Below are 24,420 nucleotides of genomic sequence, written 5' to 3' on the forward strand. Positions count from 1 at the left end.
CACCTGCTATCTCTGCTGTCTGAAATACAGCTCTCATTCTTTTTTTCTTCTTTAATCATGCAGAATAAAATTATTTGTTAACCCTCAAGAAGGAATATCTTTGTTTGGTTTGCAACTGTTGTTCCACAGTCTCTTTGGCAGCTGATGGCTTGGTTTCATCACTTATAGAACTAAAACTTCATTCTAACATTTTGCTGGGTTTTTTGTCTTTAAATGATGGTGTGTAGAAGGACAGCCTTCACCTGCTATATTAAAAAAAAAAAAAAAGAAAAAAGATACTGTCTCTTTAATGAAAGGAAAGCATCAATATACTGTATTACTGAATGCAAATGCAATAAGGAATAACATATAGCTCTGGTTATGTTATATGACATTTGGCTTAGCAGTATTAACATATTGCACAAAATCTGCATTTTCCCTATTGCAGAAAATAAGACAATAAAAGACATGGGAAATTATTTTTTCCATATGATCATAAAATAAATATTATTGTTTTCTTTTTCTTCTCATCAGTCATTTGCAGAAAGATTTTAGTATTACTTCTTTGTTAAGCCAGCTCTTTATCATGTATGTGTTAGACATACAGTACAAGGAGAAATGGAACAAGATGGCAGTTATAGCAGTGGCAAGATGCAAATTTATTCTGAAAAAAAAGTAATATGTGCACAATATCAAGCATGCTTAAGTTTGTGCCAGAAAAACTATTACGAATGAAGAATGGATGGGATGGAATTTTGCATCACACATGATTACATGTTGCTTAGCTTCATAGAAAAGTCTTTGTCTACTCCTGATGTCCCAGGTATCACCAAGAGAAGCTGCTTACCACACTGCTAGAGTGAAAATGGCAACAGACACCCCAGCAGTATTCAACTGCAACATGACTCTTTGTTTCAGAAATTAAAGGAATAGACCTCAAAAAGATGACAGGGAAAATTCACAGACCATTGAACTGCAGGCGTTAACTCCAGGTAGGGAGAGGGGGGTGAATTTATTACGTCTTGTACTCGTAATTGAAAGTCTGTAATTGTTTTCTGCTTCATTTTCCCCAAGTTTAATTAGGCTACATTATGTATGTGATGTTGTTGTCACTGTTTTTCCTCCTGTCTCTCTCATATTGTATGACACATGACTGAGTGTAGCCAAGCAGTGGAGTCATTTTTCACTGACACCACTTGGAAACATTTTTGTATAAAAATAAGGGATGAAGAATGAAGAAGAGCAGAAAAGAAGAAATAAAATACCTTAAAGATAGATCTCTATATTCCTTCATCATGAAGCAAAATAGAAATAATAAAAACTCTTCTTCAGGTGCCAATTCAATTGAGATGAACCAGACTAGGTACTGTATTGGTACAGTGTAAAAATAGATGACAGTGAATAATGGTGTGAACAAAAAACCATGAGGTACTTTACAGAAATGAATGTTGGATGGCCTTTGCACAGCAGAGGTAGATAAAGGTTATAACAAACTGTTTACTGACCATGTACACTTAGTAGAATTAAGAGGTCAGTTGAACAAGAGCTCACCTAGTAAGAGCTTTCTCAGTAGTGTGACTTATCAGCTGTAGTACAGTACCAGAGCACTGCCCAGTTATTGCTCCATCACTTTTCAGTAACATTTCTGTCTTTCAAAAGTCTACATTCTACCATTAGTTAAGGCTTCTTCTTTTGCATTTCTACATTTTCCCCCAATTTTGCATCAATTCATTGCAATTAATACATGTGCCTCTAACAGAAAAGAAAATAAATTAAAAAGCACCATGTTTTATTGAACAAAATATAGCATGTGCAAGGAAGGGAAGGGAGGAATTATAGAAACAAACCAGTGCTGAAGAATTTTGCATTAGCTGGTGCTTTTTGTTGTCGTATTTGCACAGATCGTTTTAGGCTCCTCAGTCCAGGTTGTAGCAAAACACTATCAAAACAAATACTCTTGCAAAACACTTGAGCTTCACAGCTTAACATGTGCATCTTGAACCGCTTAAGCAGCATGGTTGTCTTCTTTTTGTTTTTTCTCCGGAATTTAACAGACTGTAAATTGTATACAAAAACGCAATATGCACCAGTGATTAAATGTTCTTACAACATTAATATTTATCAAGGGGTATTTCATAGCTAGAAAGTAGGTAACTATATTTTATTTCCTAAGAGAACATTTTCTATAGTTTTCCTTCATTTCCCAGCTACACAGCAAACATCTCTAAAGTGCACTTCCCAAGTGTAGTTAGAGAATAGGAAGGAATGTAAAGTTTTTAAAAACAGCCCTTATTAACTTTTCCTTCCATTGATTCTACTGTAAACTCTAAAAAGCCTTTTTAAAAAGCAAATTCTCATACACTCAGCAGGTGAAATGCTCCCACAAAAATAAAAGTAAACAAATCCAAAACCACCCCAAACAATGAAAAACCAGCATATTAGAATCTTTTCTCTTGACTACTCATATCCTAGTATATATTTACTGTTTTTATTGCACATTTATGAAAACGGTTGTCCTATATATTTAAAAAAAAATAGTTTCTTTATCTGTGCTAACACATTCTTGTGCATCCTTAATAAACTAGAGTTACTTTCAACAACATGTAGGTAATAGAAAAACAATGGAATTAAACCAAGGAGATAATTTGTATTGTAGATGTTAAAAGACTTCTAGCGTAATTTTCTTGTGACAAAAATAGTTGAATTTTGGAAGTTCTTGGCTCCCATTTGTTATGGAAAGCTGCTGGTTATGTGACAGCAGGAGAACTCAAAATGTGATTCACAATGAATGTCAGTCCTTCACCTCCAATATGAAGGCTTCCCAACTATTCAACTTGCTGAGCATAACTGGTTTTACTTAGCATATCTAGAAAAGGCTGCTCCTGTTCAACTGACCAGTGAGAAAGGACTGGACTTCTTCAAAACGGGTATTGGAGCAACAGTTTGTTATATATTTCTTTATAGTTTTTTTAACTGTCCGATCCCACCTTGTAAGGAGAGCACTTGTTTGTTCAGCTAAAAGGAACCCCCTTCATGCTCCTTTTGGGTTTGCTCAGTCAACTGTTTTGTGCAACAGTGGCAGAGGCACACTGGAATTGTGTACCCATTCATTGTGATTACACAGACAGAAGCAAATGTATGTTGTCTGTGACGGTAGATGGGAAAGGGAAAGGAGATGCATGGTTCCCATGGATAAGAGGACAGTAAGGTTTGTTTGGGGTTCCTGTGGTTGCTTTTTTTTAAATTTTATTTTTCTTAATATTTTCTCTTTTTTTGGTTAAATTTTGGTTTTTTGTTCTTTTTGTGGGTTTTTGTTGGGTTTTTTTTGTGGGCTTTTTTATTTTGGTTTGGTTTGTGGGCTTTTTTCTGTTTTTAAATTTTTTTCCTTTTTTTTTTTTTTTTTTTTTTTTTTTTTTTTTTTTTTTTTGTTGCTATGTCATGAAATCATAGCAGTCATTCCTCTAATAGAAACTGACAGGACATAAAAGACAGAACTATCAGATGAACACACACAATGACTAGAAATATATTGACAGAGAAAAGACTTAATTTAGCTTTGAGAAACTGTCCCAAAAATAAAATCCTGTATTAACAAGTGCAAAAAACAAACAAACAAAAAAAAAAGAAACTCCAAACATTAAAACACAGTGTATAAAATGGTGTGAGAAAGTTAAGTCACCAAACAGCCTTTTAGTCAATAAAAAGCTGTGTTTGTGTGTCCTTTTTTGTTGTTTGGGTAGCGGCCCATTCTTCTCATTTTACCCAAAAGGTCATTCAAGAAGAGATCTGAGGGTAAAGCACTCAGTCCTTGCTGTTTTTGACTGTAGTAGTTTGGGCCTGTTGTGTTTCTATCACATAAGATGAATCCTTTCTTTTATTCCTCATTGGTTGAATTATCTTCCAAAGTTGTTATGCTTCCAAAGCCCAGTCCTGTTGAGTTCTGTGCTGCTGAGACTGTCAGTACTGTATGTAAGAGAATTAATACAAGAACACACAGTTTAAGTCTGCTGTTACACAGTCTGGATGCTGATGAAACTGTGAGCGATGTCCTGTGACACATTGTTGAGCCACGTGTTTTTATAGTCCCTTTGGGTTGATGATCTGATAATAGTCCCCATCTGACATCACAGCATTCTGGTTCTGCATTGGTTGGATAGTTTTCATAGAGCCCTGTAGGATAAACACAAAACAAAAATAAATATCAGGCACAAGGACTGGCAGAAGTAGTAGTTTGAAGGAACAATCAACATTTAGTCTAATCTGTTGAATCCATATCTTTGGGTGAGACTGAGGCCCTCAGAAGTCTTGCCATTCTGTATAATCAGAGATGTTGAAGGAATGTGCACCATCTAACAGGAAGAAGCATCAGAAGATCATTCAGCAGAAGTATGACGCTGAGCATGATTGTGTAAAGAAGCAACATTAAAAAGCAATTATAGATATTTGAATGTAAAGGTGTCTGAATTTTTCTTTGGGAAGTAACAACCAATGATGAAGCAAGAACTAATCAACCAAGGATGTTTTCACAAAATCTGGACCTTGAAATTCCTTCAGGATGTGAGCACAAAAAGACAGTCATTAAATAACAGTGATGTACTGATGATATTGGTTATTTTGATTTTCAGACCTATGTAAATGAAACTGCACTGCAGGAACAGCTTCCAAACAGAGCTGTTCAGAACCTATTTGTTTATCCTACCTCATCTGAGTTCTTCCAACTGGATATTCCCTTCAACATATCCCAAAGGTGAAACCAATCTATCCTTGCCACACAGTGATTGGATCTCCTGGTGCTTCTGATTATACAGCTAGGTCATTTTTGCCTTTGAACTGTACTGAGTTCAAATGATCTGATTACAAATTTTTGAACACTAAGAGGAACTCTATCTTTTTGGAAAGTGTCAGTTTTGTTTGCATTATTACATAGGAGATTAACATTACCGTAGTGTTCTGTCTGCTTCTCACATACCTTTTCCTCTGATAAATTAAAATAAGCTAATTTGGCTATTTAACGAGTGTTCAAATGCAAGAATGTCTAACATAATGGAAAAACACTTTTTCTCCATTTAAAATGATCTTAGATAAAATTCCGCAGTAAATAATATACTCTGTGGTAGAAAAAGGTTTTTCTAGGAAAAAAATAAATTGATCTGTGCTGAAATATTAGGGTAGTGATTTTGAAAGCAGCTTTATATCTTGAAACAAGGATTACATTTTCTCCAAAATATCACAGCAATAATATTACTTTCAAAAAGTAATATAGGTGCAACATTCTTAGGTCCAGCCACCAGATTTCTTGCGCTTTGTGAATAACCTGTAAAGAAAAGCAGTACACCTTAAAATATGATAAATCTGAATACTTTAGTTCCTACTTCCATAATACTGTTCTGCAACTAAACAAAAATGTGTTATGTGTACTAAAAATGTTAAGATGCCTAGATTGACACATTTTTACATAGCTGACACAATTGCCTGCTAGGCTACATCTGAATGAAAATAAAGTTACATTTGTTTTTGGATTTAATTAAATTTTTAAAGATACAAGAATGAAAACAACTTGTTTTCTGTTCTGTAAATTCAGAGTTTATCCTATGCTAAACCTAACCATTCTTTCCACTTCTGCAGTCAGAAACTTAAAGCAGCATTACAAAGGTTGAAAAGTATTTATTCTCACTCTAGAACATAGCTGAAAGGATCATATTTTTCTTTCAGAAATTCTATTGCATTTTGGAACTTCTGAAAAATTGTTCATTGAAGATATAATAAAACAGTCTTATTTTCAGAGACCCATCTTTTGGTGTTTGTGTGCTTAAGTCTGTTTTTAAACACTGCAACATACCAGCATGCCTCCCAAAGCAGGGAATTATGATTTGTTCTGTGAACTGCAGCAGCTCAGACGATTAGCAGTAATTGAAGAGACACAGGGAATGGTTAATGCTTTGATCCCACTGACGGTTGTTTACTTTTTAAACTATATTTTCTGCCTTTCTTGTTACTGGAAAACCCAGACTTCCTTTGAAATCAAAGCTATGTATATAAGTTGGCAATCAAAACATATTTAAATAGCTCATATGCACTTACTGAATTATAAATAAATTGATGACAAGTCCACATTCAAAGATGAATTGAACTTGTTCCTTAATGTAAAATTACATTTCCTCTTCATTTCAATTCAGCAATTGAATTTAGGTTTTGCATTTGCAGTTGCATATTAAATAAGCAATTAACTACAGAACCACTATTCATATGCTGGTGTAGAAGATTTAGATAAATTCAGTAAGACCTTTTGTACTGAACACAACACATATTCTTCACCACATACTTGTTTGTAGCCATAAATAGAAACTTATGCCCCTTGGCTATAACTAGCCCATCTATTAAGTCAGAGGTTTACAAATGTGTGCCTTAACTAGAAATCCAGGTAAACTGGCAACATCTCTTTGGAAAATCAAGGAGGAAAAACTAGTTTATTCTTTTATTAAAATATTTCAAAAACTACAGAACAATTTGGGTTGGATGGGAACTTAAAGATCATCTAGTTTCAAACTCCCTGCTGTGTGCAGGGGCACCTTTCACTAGACCAGGCTGCTCAAAGCCCCATCCAACTTGGCCTTGAACACTTCCACGGATGTGGAATCCATAGCTTCTCTGGACAACCTGTTCCAGTTCCTCACCACCCTCAAAAGAAAGAAATTCTTCCTAAAATTCCTTCCTAATATCTAATCTAACCCACTCTTTCAGTCTGAAACCATTCCCCCTTGTCCTATCACCACTCACTATTTTAAAGAAGTCTTTCTCCATCGTTCTTGCAAGTACTGGAAGGCCACAATTAGGGCAACCAAAGCCTTTTCCTTTCTAGGGTGAAAAATCTGTTCTCTTAGTCTTTCCTCATAGGAAAATTGCTTCATTCCTTTGACTATCTTGGTGTCCCTCCTCTGGACTTATTCCAACAGGCTGATGTCCTTCCTGGGCTGAGGACCCTGGACCTGGATGCAGTGTCCCAGGTGAGGTCTTACCAGAGCAAAGTAGAGGGTCGGTGTCACCCCATTTGCCTTGCTGGTCATGCTGCTTTTGATGCATCCCAGGACAGTAGCTTTCTGTGCTGAGAGCACATATTGCTGGATCATGTCCAGCCTCTCATCCAACAGCACCCCCAAGTCCTTCTGGGCTGCTTTTCATCTGTTCATCCCCCACCAGTTTTTATATTGGGGTTGCCTCAACCCAAGCAACATGTTTGGTCTTGTTAAACCTCATGAGATTCCCATGGGCTCACTTCTTGAGCTTGCCTAGGTCTCTCTGGATGGCATCCCATCCTTTAGATATGTTAACCACTCCACTTATCTTGGTATCACCTGCAAATTTACTAAGGGTGAACTCTATCTCTTAATTGACAAAGATATGAAATAACAATTCATTCTAGAAGACTGCTTGGTTGGTCAGGTAGGACTGGCCCTTGCTGACTGTCTCAAACCACCTCCCTGGGTCTTAGCACAGCTTCTAGAAGGATCTGTTACGTGACCTTCCCATCCACAAAGGTGAGCCTGACAGGTTTGTTGTTCCTAGCATCTTCCTTGACCTATCAACTATCACCCTTTATAAAGATGGGTTTAATGCTGTCCTTTTTCCAGTCACCTGATTGCCACGACTTTTCAAATATCATGGAGTATGGCTTGGCAACTACATCAGCCAGTCCCCAAGGGTCTCTGGGGACATAACTCCTTGGGTCTCATAGACTAATGTACATTCATGCTTTTCAGGTCAGTTGTGAACCTGATCTTTACTTATAGTGGGAGGGACTTTTGCTCTAGCCCACATCCTGCTTTCCATCCAGTTAAAAGACAAGGGAAGAGAGGTTGCCATTCAAGATCGAGGCAAAAGTGTTGTCGTTATCAGTTTTCCAACATTGTTTATGGGGACTTCTTTAGCCTTCCTTTCTTGTTGGTATATGTCCAGAATCCCTTTTTTAATTCTTTGAATGCCTTGACAAGTTCAGTTTCAGCTTCCTCTCAACCTTCCTTGTCCCATTTCTACACAACCTGATTTCATCTCTATGCTATTCCAAGGTTACCTGTCCTTGCTTCCACTGCCTGTGTATTTGCTTCTCTCCCTTTTGTTTGACTTTTGTTTTGTTTAAATATTAAATACATGGGTATAAGAAATAAAAACAATAGCTGTACCCACCAAACCACCAAGGCTTCCCCCTTCCTCTTTAGGCTTTATTGTTGAGTTTATAGACACCATTACTTTACATTAATTGGATGTTTGGAAACTGCATTTCTGAGGCTGACCAGCCACCTGTAACTGGCTTGTAACGCACTATGCTTTTCACCTTTTACTTAAAATTCTCAGTTCTGTGTCTTCATTTCCCAATTCTTCTCAGCACTCAGCTCTGTTTTACCAGCAGAAATCTTAGTCCATTTGGAGGTACTTGGACCTTTACTATAATCAAGGGTCTAGAATCTTCCAGGAGACTTTTTGATTTCAAACCATTCTCCAGACAGATATGCTATCACTCACAAAGGTCATGTAAAAGGTCTCCTTTTCTTTGTAACCAGATGTGGTTTTTTCTGCATGAAGATAACATTTTGATGATCTGCACAGAAGTTACATTCGTAGGAACTGTGTGTTACTAATGCTGATGCAAGTATTAAGATTGTTAATGGAGACAGGAATGGATGAATTCTGCATGTCCTGCTCAGCTGAATCAGACTAAAAGAAAAGGAGTGACATCATGAATATCGTATTCACTTTGTGGAATGTGCCTTGGGGAAAAAGCAGCAAAGCCCAAGCAAGTTCTTACACAAAAATTGAAATCACGAAGACTGTTGATGCATGCATGGTCTGCTGATCAGCTAGATCACCATCTAACTCATAGACTACTGTGGTTTCTGCCTGAGTAGTTGCAGAAAACAGCCTGTGAAAGCAGTGTTTTCATTCCTATGACTCTCCTCAGCACTGTCGGGTTGTGTGATGCTTGTGGCTGGATTTGAATCTGCAGCAGGTGGTCTGACTTGGCTTCTTGGTTTATTTGTACAGAAAGAGTTATGAAGCCACAGTATTCTGCATTATTAGAAACTGGTCTGATTGATATATGTGTTGTCATTGCTGGATAAGTGTTTGGGAAGCCACAGAAACAAAACAGATCTAATGATATGTTATGTTTGTTCCTCTTTTGCTTTCTGTAGAACTCTAACCTGTGTTCATTTTTCACATAGATTTTTGATTATTTTTGAGAGGTATATGAAGTTTCTTGTGCTTGAAAAAAAGATCTTGAAAAAAAGATAAGTGGATTTAGTATACGAGAAGTTTTGAATACTCCATTTTATTGTGAAGCCCAAAGTAAATAATATCAGCCAAGAATGATCCATCCAGCATTGACATCATTGTATCAGTAAATGCCAGCACTCTGCATGGCATTTCTGTTTCTGAGGAATTATTTCTGAGATTTCAGTATTAACATTTTCCAACTACGGAAGCCAAGAGAACACATTAGATATTATATGACTAGATTTCACTGCTTGCTTATAACTGATCTGCAAGCCAGAACTTTTTGATCTTATCCAGATGGTCTTCTCAATTTCTAAATTGCTGTGCCTGTGACACATCATGATGATTAGACATGCATTTTATACCTTTCACATTATAAAAAAAAAGAAACTCAATTATATGTAAGAGTATTGAAGATGAATAAATTTCTCTTTATTCAAACAGATTATTCTTAAACTGGTGAATAAGACTGTTCAGCTTTTTTGAAAAGGATAGCTGCCATTACTCAATTCCAGCTGTTGGAGGAGATCTGGTTTGGAGATCTGTGCTCCTGTGTTTTAAGATTTTTTTTATCACTATATGTTGGTTATTATTTAAGATAGTTGACTTGTGAACATTTTCTTTATGTATGTGCATGTGCCCACATCCAAGAAGAATTCATAGTGTTTCTCATGATATATGGATTTCTTCCCTAAATTATGCATAGGGCCAATTAAAAGGATGTACTATTGTGATATGATAGGAAAGGGTTATGCATATCTAAGTACTGTGTCACCATGGAAAGTTTAGGGATATCAATAAGTAAATTGACTGGGTCATTATTATAGGAGACTATTTACAGCTAATAAACCTATTATGATATTGGGAAAGCCCCAGTACTCAAGACTAGAATAACACTAGACTCATAAAGATGAGCTATTTAGTTGACAGATTTTGCTGAAAAAAAAGGTGTCAAATTTTCTCTATAAGCTGATCCATGACTTGTAACGATTTAAACCATGCTTGTCAAACATAAAAGGGATTTGTCCTGCTGTCTGTATTAGTATAATATTTTGATATTTTGCACCTATTAAGAGGTGCAGAGAGGAGGCAGATGACACATTATTATGAGATATTTTTAGAGGAAGAATTGGGATCAAATATATAGGTTTTTTTAATTTCCCAAGAACAACATAAAGATTGAATTCAGAGTGGTTTTCTCTTCTTGAATTGCTCTACAAAGAGATAGATTGTATTGCTTTCTATATATCACATTTTCTCAAGGAAATTGTTTTTGAAATCACACTGAAATCAGCGCATCTGTTTTGAAAGAGACACACTATAGCTAAACCTGTTGGTGAAACCCACTCAAACATCTTCCCCTTGACAGGAAGCTGCAGTTTACAGAATTTCTCCTAGTACTTATGTTGAGCTTTGTTAGCCATCAAACTTCTACAGACTGATAAGAATTCTCTGTAATCATTCTCACTATGCCTTTAGAAACATTAGTGTGTGCTATGAAGCATGACGGACAGTTTTATTTTCAGTGAATTCTTTACTCTAAAGGAGGTGGAGTTTCCATGTGTTACTTTTGCATGGATCACATAAGCATATGTTACTGTTATTTGCCAAAAAATTATTCACACTGTGTTCCAAACAACTGACTTGTTAATCAGAACACATAAAATTAAGAGTCTAGATTAATATGAACTGAAAGATATTAGTGATTTAAAGTACCTGAATCACCTGTCTACTTACCTCTTCTCCTCCTTTATTTCCTCCTTCGGATTCAAAATTATCAGTAGTCTGTTCAGAACAGAACAGGCAAATTTGATTCACCTCTTGATGGCAGAAGACTCCTTCTGATGGCACTGCTCTTAGGAAGTACTAAGGGGTGACATCATGCCTTTGGAATAAGTTAATGCAACACATTTCTGCTTTGCTGCTGCTCACTACATTCCCTTCCTTTCCTTCAAAGAGGAACTCTCCCTCTCCATTGAATGCCATGACATCTCTTGTACAGATAGAATGTGAATATGTGGCTTGGATTTCTGGCCTGAGACTTGGTGCTGGGTATGTTATGCTGGCCCTGTTATGCCATAGGGCACAAAGAGACCAAAAGTGATGGTCATTACAAAGAAAGCCCTTAGGAACACAATTAGCCCCAAGTCTACACTCTAAACTGGTCCTGACTTGGCATGTGGACAGCAGTTTCTCTAAGCAGTCAGAACAGACTATGCCTGTATTAACAAGTAATTTTGGGAATATGAGAAGCACAATGAAGCAGCTAGTTCTGAGTATCTACCTCATGTCAACCCTAAATGTCTCTGAAGGGATTTTACTTCACTCTACCTATAGTCTAATTTTGTAGAAAAGATGTGCATTAATGGTTGGCCTAGGGTAGTATGGTGCCCATCTCCTTATTTAGTTAAGGAAGAGACAACTACATTTACAATAGAAAACAATCCTGCTGGTATGAACACTGTTTTCTTAGAAGTTACAGTTAAAAACCATGATCTGGAATTCTGCATGGACTAATTCTCTCTAACTTGCCATGTGTTTGCAGGTACACCTGAAAACTACTGTTATCTCCCTCAAATGAGATTCTGGTTTGCATGGGCAGTTCTAGGCAGCTGAGCTGTAAAAAGAAACACTGAATGAAACCACTGGAAATTTCAGTCTTATGGATATGAACTCCAAAGGCCTAAATTGAACGTAATCACTCAGTTTTAATGAATCTGAATACCAGCATGTCAGCACAGTACCTGATGGAATGATCATTTTTGTTCCATGTCCAAGAAGAAAGTGGGCAAGAAGTGAACCCTGAATTCTTTCTATCTAACTGCATATTTCCATAACCAGAACCACACTGTGATTCTGATTGTTTTGATTAATCTCTCAAGTACTTTCTTTTGCACTGCAGTTCTTCCACAACCTCATATGCATTCCTACAAAATACAAGTTCTGGTGATACAAAGTGAGTGTAGCATGCCTTCTCCCTTTCCTATTATATTCTTTCTTTGAAGGTGATCAACTATATGAGGTCTTCAGGAATAGCCAAGTTGCTATTAATGCGTATTGTAAACTACAATTTATTATCTTTTAAATTTAATGACAAATATAAAAATGACTGCAGTATTTATTGGGAAAAAATAGCCAGTTCTATGGTTTTTTTTCTCCTCATGTGGACCTTCCTTCCAAAGAAGGGCAATATCCTCCAGGTTTTTCGGGTTTTTTGTTTTGTTTTGTTTTGTTTTGCTTTTTTTCAGACCCCAACATCACAAAATCCTGCCCTGAAAGAAAAATAATAAAATGTGTGGGTTCCCTGTTGCCCACTAGTACTGCCATGCCCTCATCACACAGCAGATGTGTTCTGACTTACTGCTGTGGTAGGACAGGACTGAAAGGGGAGGTGGCAGCTCCCAGCATGGGTTATGGAGCCACCCCAACCTCTGCCTGGCTGCAACTGGGAAATTACAGGTACTGTTTTTGTGTTCATCCTGAGCTCTGAGCTGTAGTCAATACCAAATAAAATCAGCTATCCCTTGTATACCTTTTCTTGCTACTTGACACCTAAATATTAAATAAAAATACCTTTTGACTTTTTTGTGCTTTTCTAATGAAGAGACAGATCAATAAATAGAAATCTCAGAAGGTGCATACCAGACAGAAACTCACAAACAGTGCAGTAGATATCCCTCAGGACATGGGTGAACTTCTTTCAGCTGTTTTTCTCCAAAAGGATTTCAAGTTCTCTATCACAAAATATGCTGAGGTAGAGTGTTTTGTCTGCTGTTGTCTGTTGTCACTTTATATGAAATAAATGTGTTTTCTTTAAGATGTAGAGAAGTATAATTCTTTATTCCTGCAGCCAATTATAGTCTAATTTCTCATTGTTTCGTGGCAGGAAGCACTCCTACAGTGAGCTGCTGCTTAATAAGGGTGAAAATAAGCCTGTATCCCAGACAGAGTTTGAATTGCTGCCTCGTAACTCATCCCTTGCACACAAGTCCCTAGGGTCAGCATACTGACTGCCATGGGTCTGTGAATAGAAGCTCTGCTCTGTTGCTGCTGGGTTTGGACTTGAGATGACAAAAAGTTCAACCAAATATTTGTTGGTGGGCTGCTGAGATGACATTAAGGGTACTGTGATTTTTAAGTGTCTGCAATAAACCCTGGTGTCTAACAGCAGCTACAGCAAATAGAGTACAGCCAGCGGTGTGAACAAGTCCTCTCATCAGATGCAGGTGCCAACTCAGGGTGAATGATACAGCCCTCAGTCCGACTGTGTACACCAGTGACTCCAGTGAGAGCCTAGTTACAGAGTTTATGTATAGATACCCACATTATTAATACCTGCAATAAAATGAGTTTAATCCTCCCCTAAAGCTGCTTCTTCATCTCAAATTAAGAGATGACAGTAGTCTTTTATCAAAATCATCTATTTTGTGTGTTTTAGGAAGGAATTTGGATTATGAGTTATACCAGGAAAATTAAGAGATGGACATGTATTTCCTAACAGATTTTCTGAAATACATACCAAGATGATTTTGTTTGCTGTTGGTTTGGTTTCTTGCCATTGTGTATGTGTGTGTGTGTACACATGCATGTACATGAACCCACACACATACATGTGGACTATATAATTGTGATAAATAAAATTTTCCTAAGTCTCTCACTTCTACTATACTACCTTAAACTGGAAAATAATGCTAATTTGCTTACTGTATATACATATTGGAAAGCTACTAATTCTTAAAAATGTACTGAAGTGCTAAGCACCTTACTGATGATTCAAAATTGTAACTCAGCTCACTTTTCACTATATCTTCTTTTGCATATGGATGGATGTTGCTTGATTGTGTGTAATAGGTTTAATCTCCAATAAAAAAATTCAGTAAATCCCTTGTTAACAGAATCACCCTAAGTCTAAACACAGGCTATAAGGAGAAGAGAGTGGCCATGATCCTTATGCCTGCATATGACATGGTACATAACATTGATGGATTTTTATAATTGACTCTGGTTTTAAGTAGCTTACCTTAGATAACTTATTTAGTATCAAGATTTTCAGCTGAGCCCTAATTTAGAGGTGAAGACAGTTTAATTTCTGATTGGACAAGGGGGTCAAATGATCTAAGTGTTGGAATTTTTTTAATCAATTTATTGGGAATAAGTTGCCCGAATATCTTCAAGATTCTCAGATGATAGTCTAGGCACCGGAATTCTGAAGATAACCTTTGTATAAGCTAAATTTTTTGGGGGATTACTCCCATCCTTTCCTGACAAAAAGTATATGTGGTACCTGAGATATACATTACAATGCCTTTTAAAATGAAAAACATTCATAGAATGTAACCAGACTCTATAGGAAACAAAGATAATTTCTTCACTGGTGAAGAACTGATTCTTAAACTTCTTCACTAGTGAAAAATCTTTTCTTAAACATTTTCTGAGAGCTGCTGCACAATTTTGAATGCTTGCTTCAGATTCTTGATTCATCTGGCATAAGAATGCAGGCAATCAAAAGTGAAGATACTAAAAACTGGACCTGCCTTTTCTCTTTTTTTTTTTCTTCTGAATATTGCATGACATGCAACCTCTTTACTCTGAATATTGCATGTAGTAAAAGAAGTCCACATGAAATAAAAGAAATCCTCCACCAAATTATCACGTGCAAAAAACAACTGGAACAATTTTTTTTCTAGCAATTTTGTTTTGCAAATCTGATGACTGGCAGGCTGTATCATAACTGTGCACTACTAGATCTGAGCTCAAATCCTAGCATCTTCAACAAATCTTTCTGAGGTGGAACATCTTCAGGCTCTCAGAGCTAAACCCATGACATTTAGACTTATGAAAACAAGTGAATTAATTTTGCTATACTATACCTGTACAGATGAAACTTGATAGTCCTCCATAGATGACATCATCATTGTCTGGTAATATAAAGGGACACCTCGTTTGAACCTCCAAACAGTATTGCTTGCAAGGAATTCTGTTGCTGCAGTGAAACTGTGTGACTTCAAAATACTGGGAACAGAGCCAGGCTTTGTAGACAGTCTGGAAAAAAGAGAAGAACCAGAAATATAGATGGATGACAATAACACTGTCATTATTAGAAGAACATACTGTACTGCACACCTACATTAATGCTGCCTTTGGAAGAAAATTTTGAAAGAATATCACCTGGGTAAAATATACTCTTAACTTTCAACTGTCCTCCCACTTCAGAAATGAAAACTCCAGCCAAGTCATTTAAAAGCAACAGTTATTCAGGACTGGGCTTATGCTATTATATTATCTTAGTCTGTAAACAGTTATGTCTCTTAGATGTGACTTTTTATTAGACATGTGCATGCAAGGAACACAGCCCAGTCTGTGCACCACCATATACTAAGTGAGATCCCAATCTCATTTGAAGCTGGACAAGGACAAATTTTTCAAAATGCATGCAAGAAAGATTTGAAAACTGGGCTCAGGCCAAGTCTGTCGTTATATCATCTAGAGCTAAGCCATCAGGTTGCAATAGATGGTGCTGCTTCCCTTCAAATAAAACCTTATCCAGTCCACAGCATTAAAACACGCATTAGGGTACCTGAACACCAGCAGCTGTAGACTAGGGGCTAAATCTGCTGCAGTGAAAACCAGTGTCTACATTTGGGTGCTAAAATGAACACTTTAAAGATGCTCTCATCTGATACTGCATAGCTGTGGCTGCAGAGCATGTGATTATGCAATTAATGTCATCATTTAAACAGAAAAGTAAATTACATGTGCTGATTTAAATTTTTGCCTCCTCTTGTCTTCCAAACAATGATGTTTGTCATTAGTATTAAACTATTGGACACAGAAAAATTTCATGTAAAATTAGATTGGACACCTGGCTACAAAGGTGATGAAAAACCTGTGTGACTGAGTACAGAGAGATTTCCTAGTTCCTCATGTTATTTTCCACTTAACTGTTTTGGAGTACATGATTTACTGTCTAGATACTTGCTGTCTAGGTTGTTACATAATTAAAAAAAAAATTCTTTTTTGTATTTTTTAATTATCTGAAAAGCCTAATAACTACCTCCCATTAAACATAAACTGAAAACCAATATAGTCAGCTGATCATTTCCATTCTTTGTAGGAATGATGTAATAAAAATCTATAGAGTAAATTTTTACACCAACAAGTTTAAAAGCTGACACCTGAAATGACCAATCTAGATGAGAGCTTGGTTTGATTTCAGTATGTCTCATCTTATTGTCGATAATTCTTCATTGGTTATAATTTTATGAATGTCAATGGCATCCTAAATTGCATAATTAATTTCAGTGTAGTAGCTACAGAATCGCCAAACTTTTATTTTAGATTGCTTGCAACGGTGGCAGGTATGAGTAAGGTTGCTAGGTAGTAAAACGAAGTCTTTGTCACTAATCTATGGTTTGTGATTATTGCTTTATAGCAGTTTTTGCACTCTGTAGAACATTTTTTTGTTTGTTTTTCATTACAAATTCAATTTTAATTGCTTACTAAGGTTTCTTATCCGCAGTAAATGATTACTGAGAAGGAAGACCAGGAGATGTGTGCATCTTTTGTTCTTAAATAAACTTTTAAACAGAAAGTGGTTTTCCCACTGTTGGCTACATCACCCACCACATTTCTGTTGCTTCAGATGCTTTACTGACATTTGCAACAATAAATCACAAAATCACAGAATATACCGAGTTGGAAAAAACCCACAAGGATCATTGAGTTCAATTCCTGGCCTGGCTCAGGACCGTCCCCAAAAGTCACACCATGTGCCTTGTCCACACACTTCCTGAACTCTGTCAAGCTGATGCTGTGACCACTTCCCCGGGGAGCCTGTTCCAGTGCCCAAACATCCTCTGGGTGAGGAACCTTTTCCTACCTAGACCTCCTCTGATGCAGCTTCAGGCCACTCCCATGGCTCTTGTCACTGGTCACCTCAGAGAAGAGGTCAATGCCTGCACCTCCTCTTCCCCTCTCAAGAAAGTTGTAACTGGAATGAGATCTCCCATCAGTCTCCTCCAGGCCGAACAGGTCACTCCTCGTACAGCTTCCCCTCAAGGCCCTTCACCATCTTTGTGGCCCTTCTTTGGATGCTATCTAATAGCTTTATATCTTTCTTGTGTTGTGGTACTCAAAATTGCACAGAGGATTCAAGGTTAGGTGAAATAAAGCAATAGTTTTTTTTTATTTTTAATTAGTAAACATAGTCAATTGGTTGGAAACAGGAATGCTGTGTCTGCTAACAGTTATACATTCACAGGGATTCTTTCCTGGTCTGTTTAGTATGAACCTACATGTTCTCTTCATAAAATAGATCTAATAGAAGTTGGTTTATGAGTCATATTTGAAAGTGTAAATCTGTTTTTAGGAAGAATATTGAACAGTCCACCATACATGGTAACAAGAAAATGAGCAAAACCATGTGTCTACTGAAGCAAGACAGAAAATGTTTATTCAGAAGCAGAAGTAAATAATGCAGTTGTGGGCTTCTATGATTTTTTTTGTGTATCAAATCTCCGTTTATGCACATCATCTTCCTGCTCAGATTTACAAGTCTTCAGCTTTGTCTCAAAATTACTTTTGAATTCTTGTCTGTATTTCTACAGAATGTATAAGTATACCTGTTCCTGAGATCTGTTTCTCAGATTAATGCCTCCCACTCTGTGTCCTTCCTTATTTTCTCTACCTTGCAGCTGATTTCAAGCTTGTCTAAGTCTATATTGATATTTTTAATATTCTGGTTCCCTTTTGCTCTGTTTTACCCAGTAAGGTGACATAGACTCCTAGACAAGGCTCATCATGGTGTCTATTGTCAGTCCACTGCCTTCATAGATTTGGCCTGTGTTAATTCCTACATTTCAAGAGGGTGCTCAGCCATTGTTTGGAAAAAAGTGTATGCCAAGAACTGCACCCAGTAAACAGTTTTGTCTTTTTCTGGAGGAAAAAGAAAATTATGTAGGTGTTTGCAGTTGTGCTGTGCTGGGTGAGCTGGAAGATCAGAATGTGGTCGCTCTCTGCTCTTACTACTAAAGACATGATTTAAATGCCTTCTTTGCTAACAAACATCCCAAATAATCTCTCCTACCCTTCCTGGACTTTCTAGGCACCAAAGGTTTTACACAGACATCAGACATCTTACTTTCATGCTTAAACATGGGTAACACATTACACAGGAGGGAGTACAGAAGTGGGAGAATTGATCTCATACTTCTCCATATAACTCTACTTGACAGCATTTGCATGAGTCCCATGTTGACTCAGCTGAGTAAGAAGATCCAGAGCAGTCCAAAGTCTTTTCTCTATTTCAGGGACAATGAGAGGTGGCTTTTTAGGTTTTGTAGAAGCCCATAATCTGGAAGAGAAATTTCTTGAAATTTCTTGAAATTTTCTTAACAGGAAAGCAGATATTATGGCCTTCGGTTGGCCAGTATTCCTTCTTTTACTCAAGAAGATACAGATTTTTTTTGGTTGGTAATTTTGCTCTACCTCCTAGCAAGTCCAAAATGTTGATTTTCAGAGCCTTAAAACATGAGTTATGCAACAAGGCCTGAAACTATCGGTAAAACACACATTGCCTATATATTGAGTGTGGTGTTCAATTTACAATCTGTACTTCAATATGAGAGTTTTTTCCTTCTTAAGGAACATCAATAGCTAAACTCAAAGATTTATAAACACAATAAATGTTTCCATTATAAAATATTTAATATAAAAAACTTTTAATTATTAGTTAAATTCTATCAGTATTTTCCTATGTAATTTTCAATGTATCTTTGGAAAAGATGGAAGGTGTATGTGAGGAAACTGTGTGTTAAATGGCCAGAGGGAGATAAAAATCCTCTGATTTCTTCATTAAGTAAAATCTTCTAGAAAAGAAACTTTGGTCTTTCAAAACATGCACTTTCTCAAGATTCAAGTCAATAAAACAAATGCCTTGGATTACATTTCAAGGAAAGGAAAGAGGGACTGTGGCAGCAGTAGATGAAGCTCACACTGTATTATATCCTCATTTAAAGAATACAAAGCTAAAAATTACTCCTAACACAAAGTGAACTAAACTCAGTTATAAGATGGGAAAGATACATATATTATAGACATTATGTAAAAATAAACAATTATCTATAGTCTTTGAAGAAAAAAAAAAAGATTAAATGTAGATATTTTAAAAAAATATTCAGAATTTTAGAAGACAAAATAATTTTTACTGACAGATAATTTATTCACTGAAATCAAGGTACCAAAATCAAACAAAACTAACACATGAAAAAAGATTTGCAATTTTTTAAAATTATATATTTTTAAATGCAACAATATCTTTTTACATGTTGCATATATATAATGTAGAAAAAAAAATTGAATGGTCTTGTGTTTTGAGCTGGCTTGGGAGATAATTGAAATCTTTGAAATATCCTCGTTCCTAACAGAAATCTGGTAAACTGAACTCAAAGAACAGAAAAACCCTCATGCTTTTCTGTTGGTTTTGTTTTTACATTTTTTAAACAAGAGAAAGAGCTAAAATAAACTGGATTATTGGTACATCATGGCAACCACATACATAGAACAAATACCTGATAATATCCAAATATCTCATCTCTTTACCATCAACATATCTTTAGACACTCTGCATTTGAAGGAGCTACAGTCCTGGCAGTTAGATGAGACACTGACGGCAAGATAGTAGTATCACATAAGAATAAAATAATCTTTCATGTACATAGATAGAAGCATAAATATAAAATCTCAGAAAAATTTAGTGGAAACCTTTCTCACCTAAATAAATTAAATTTATCTTAATTTGTACCTGTAGGAAAAAAATAAAAAGATTACACTTTTGAAAAAGTGCACGAACCAATGTTGGCTTTATATGCCTATATTCATATGTCTGAGTGCATTTCTAGAATGATCATCATCAAAATCTTCCTGATAGTTTTAAATTATCAACAATATTGTAATAACAACATGTTATCAGTTGGGCAGAATAATTTCTTATTTGGAATTAATTTTATTTCTCTTCTGCAAGTTTTAAGCAGAAAAAATATTTTATTACTTCAGTGACCAATAACCCAAAACAAATAATCAGCTTCAGCAATTTGAAGAATGAAAGCATCACAAACAAAGTAGACACTAAACTGCATTTTCTTGTCAAAACATTAGAAATAATAAAAGGATTCAGAGTTAACAGGAAGAAAGCAAGTGTGTATGTGTGGAGAATTTTGAGAAGCTGGAAGGGCACATTGTGTACTTTTTCTCTCAGGACATTAGGAAGAACACTTATTTTTGTCTGTGTGGAGACTGGCAGTCCCAGTATTGTCCTTTTTTTCCGGATATTTTGTATCACACATGAGGTTAGACAGTGTCTGAGTTATTTTTTCTGGTCTTGAAAGGCAACCAGAGAGAGTTCTGAGTTAATACTGTTTCATTAATTCCCTGGAGAGGGACCAGGAGCTGCTGGCCTCCAGTGTGGACAGAATGGCTGGGTAGAACAGTGCATTGGCTGACCACAGCCCTGGTCAATACACTAGGAGTTTTCCCACTGGCTGTGCAACTGCACAAAATTAATTTTAACAAGATGACCTTTAAGGTCCCCTATTACCCATGCCACTCTATGATTCTATGATTCTGCAATTCTATGATTCTATGCTTCTGTGCTTCTATGATTCTACAGTTCTGTGATTCTACGATTCTATGATTCTACAATTCTATGATTCTGTGAATCTATTTGCTAAGACTGAAAACCAGTGGGAAGATAAAGTACCATACATATATGCCACAGTCTCCCTTCCTCCCCATCTCATTCTCACTCACCCAGACATGCATAATACATGTGATTCTGGATAACCTAAGTTCTGTCAAAACAGATTGAGTACATAGCCTTCATCATCTGAGTCACACTGCATGAGAGGTGTCAGTAGGAGAGAATGGAAAAGCTCAATCAGTTTCATTCTCTATGAAAGCCATTTCTTCCTGGTTTTCAAGAGATGAATTGAATTCACTTCTTCTCTTTCCCCATTTGTTTCTGACTGTCATTTCCAGGAAGTACTTTAACTATATTCCATAGAAAATATTTTTTCCCTCACTGAGGAAAAGTTTGATTTTGTTGGCTGGGCTGTGTTTTGTTGTGTTATTATCATAATAATAACACAAAAGGGAACTTAAAGGTCATCAAATAGCTCTTACTGTGTAGAGGCTGAGGATGGTAGGAGGGAAAGAAAGTAGGAAGAAAGAAGTCACAACAGAAATTCTCTCTCTCAAAATGGCATTTTTTTCTGAATCAAAATACATTTTAACTTCTTTTAACTGATGCTTTGCAACTATATCCATTCCTCAATGTGAAAATGAAGTCTTCAAAGAGCACAACTGAATTATTTCACATTCCAGTTGGAAATGAAGAAGCCCCTTATGAACTTGAGAGGTGATCAGTGAACTTTTCAATGACATCAGGAAATTATACCTGACTAGAATAAAGGATTTGCCTTCAGAATGTGTGATCCATTTCCAGCTCAGCTTCTCCTAAACTTTTTGAGTATTTTGAGATAAATTCTTCAGCTGTTATGTATACTCAGGGGTACCTCAGGTTTTGACTGACTAATTAATCAATTTTTCCCAGAATATTCATGGAATAATCTGTTATGTAAGATGAGCTTTTTCAGCAGAACTGGAAGGAAAAACAGCATTCATTTAAAAATGAATAGTGATGTGGCCTTGAAGTTTTGATTCATTTTACCTTTATGGTGCTGGTACATGCTTACTCACTGACAGTGAATAAGCTGTGTATGGGCAGTGAGATCTGTTCCCTGTCAGCCTCAGCTGTAGCATGTGATTTTCTGTAACCCTAAAGATTCTAGAACAGAAGGAACCACGTTATGTGCAAAGGGTGATGTATATTTCACATGTCTAATCTTTGCCTGACTCATAGAGTTATGAGCGTTTGCACTATTTAAAGGCATTATATGTGCATATGTTTAAATCTCATTTTTTATTTTTTGTTGTGGTTGCTTTTGAGCCGGGGTGAATTGCTGTCTCTGTAATATCCTGTGACATTACCACAGTCAATAATGTGTCTTGTGGGGTCTTCATGTCAACATTTCTATGAAATATTATTAAACTATCTGCTTCAGCCTAACTTACTTTGCTTCATTTTAGCAGGCTTTTTTTTTGTTTGTTTGTTTTTTTAAAGAATTGCACAATCTCAAAGTGTAGGCATTAAGAGCAGTAACAATACTTCATGAGCTGAGATGTCAATAACACAATTGGAGAAAAGCTGCTGGCAAAGGCTAAAAAACTTAACAACCCTTACTTCCACAAATAAAGATATTCACTTAGAACTGTGCCTGAACACTGACCAGGCAAAAGATGAATATATAAAGCACTGTGTATTGAAATAAGGGGATGAGGTTGCAATTATGGACTATAAGTAGCAATGAGGTACCTCAGAAGAGCACACCTATTTCTCCCAGTGATGAAAATTTTGCTGTAAAAGTCACTTCAGATGAGTGCTTTACAGCAGCAAAGCAATCCTACATCTGTGAAGTGCAACCTCTAAAAGGCTTTTTATATTTGGATCACCAGGGTAGTATGTGTTGGTTTGAGAGACAGTACATCTTCCTTAGGAAATACTTGGGTCAGTCTCAGTGTCTGCTTTGTGCATTAGGACCTGAGATATCATGTTTTACAAGCAGAGATGTCTGTTAGATAGCTTACAAGTGCATTTTATATAGACTGTGTAACCAAAATACAGATGGCTAACTGGTACAAAACCTGATTAAGTTTGACAACTGTTACAAACGTGGACTCCCTAAGGAACTTTGCAATTTTTGAGCATTAAGGGCAGTCTGAATACAGGAAGACTGCATTTTGCATGTGTACTATGGAATAAAAATAATATTTTACAGAGAGCCTTCTGCCCATGAGAGTTGCAGGACTGTTGTTGGCATTTCTCTTTTGCTGGGCTTTGTTCCCATTCTGAGACTTTGGGCAACCTCATGACTGGGCTGGCAAAGCACACAAATAATGCAGCAACTGTGACCAGATTGGAGGCAACAATACCCTCCATAAGGGATCTTTGCTAATGAATTTCAGTGGTACCATCAGTGACTAAACATTCTTCACTACATGCAATAGGAAAGATATAACAAATGGCTTTCAAATATGTGGGTCGCTGAAAATAAGATATTTTTGTTTTGTTTCAGCATTATCAAATTCAAATAATATGACTGTGGAATTATTTTTCATTAGGTTTAAAATATTTGTTGCCAAATATACTATTCTCATTCTGTTTGTACACCCAAACATTCCTCATAAACTGTTCATTTAAATACACATTATATTATTGTATTTTACTTATTGACTCATAGGTGTTCTGCTTTTTTGGAGAAGTTGTTTTGTATGTGCATTCACACCAACACTTACTCTTACCCCCACCTTTTTTTTTTTCTGGGAGGAATTTAGATCTTGATTTTTTTTTTTTTAATCTGATCTAGAATTAATAAAAAATATCAATCTGAACTTTCTGTACAACAGACATTGTATTTGCCAGTTATTCCATTCTATGTTCATTTTAAAAATTCCTTGTGTTGTAAGATTGTACCAGGAAATGAGAATATCTGTTTCATATTATGGATACTTACGCCTGAAATTTACAGTAATTTGGGAACAAACGCATCTGTTTTGTGGTTATTTTATCCTTTGATTTTGTTTGTATTTTATTATAATGAATATTTTCTGTATCTTCATGGATGGAATATAATAAGTTAAATATTTTAATATTTATTCAGAAGATCTTCATGCCACAGAATGCAAAATATTGTGTTAAAAAATTTTAGTGCTTCCTAAATTAAATAGTCAAACTCGTTTCTTTCTTATTTTATCTTTCTTTTCCTATTTTACCCCTTAAATGAATAATTTCATGTGAAAGATACACATGCTATTTTGTTTGACAATAGAGAGAAAGTAAGCCAAGGTTGAAACTTTTTTGCTAGAATATTGTTGATCTCAGCTTCAGTTCGTATGCTGTGTAACAAGATTTATTTTAACGAAATACAGATGTGGAATTGCAAGCTGCTCTGCTCATATCTTTGTTGTTTATATTGGAAATGAACTGAAAGATGTAAATAAGCTGGCTCCTAATAGAAATACGTTTCTTTGATTTGATATCTCCTCTCTTTTGGGAGACAT

General features: G+C 36.1%; 1 protein-coding gene across 1 annotated transcript in view; it reads right to left on the reverse strand.

The window, feature by feature from the left end:
* Positions 1–2,636: 2,636 nt before the first annotated feature.
* The window catches only part of NALF1 (NALCN channel auxiliary factor 1), a 436,678-nt gene continuing 414,894 nt past the window's right edge, over positions 2,637–24,420 (reverse strand). The window contains exons 2-3 of the mRNA XM_062487824.1: positions 15,117–15,288; positions 2,637–4,149 (exon numbers count right to left, since the gene is read on the reverse strand). Of these exons, the coding sequence (XP_062343808.1) occupies positions 3,854–4,149; positions 15,117–15,288 (468 nt within the window). The 3' untranslated portion in view covers positions 2,637–3,853. The remainder of the gene's footprint in view (positions 4,150–15,116; positions 15,289–24,420) is intronic.

Source organism: Cinclus cinclus, chromosome 2, assembly GCF_963662255.1.
Source record: "Cinclus cinclus chromosome 2, bCinCin1.1, whole genome shotgun sequence".
NCBI classification, from domain to species: Eukaryota; Metazoa; Chordata; class Aves; order Passeriformes; family Cinclidae; genus Cinclus; species Cinclus cinclus.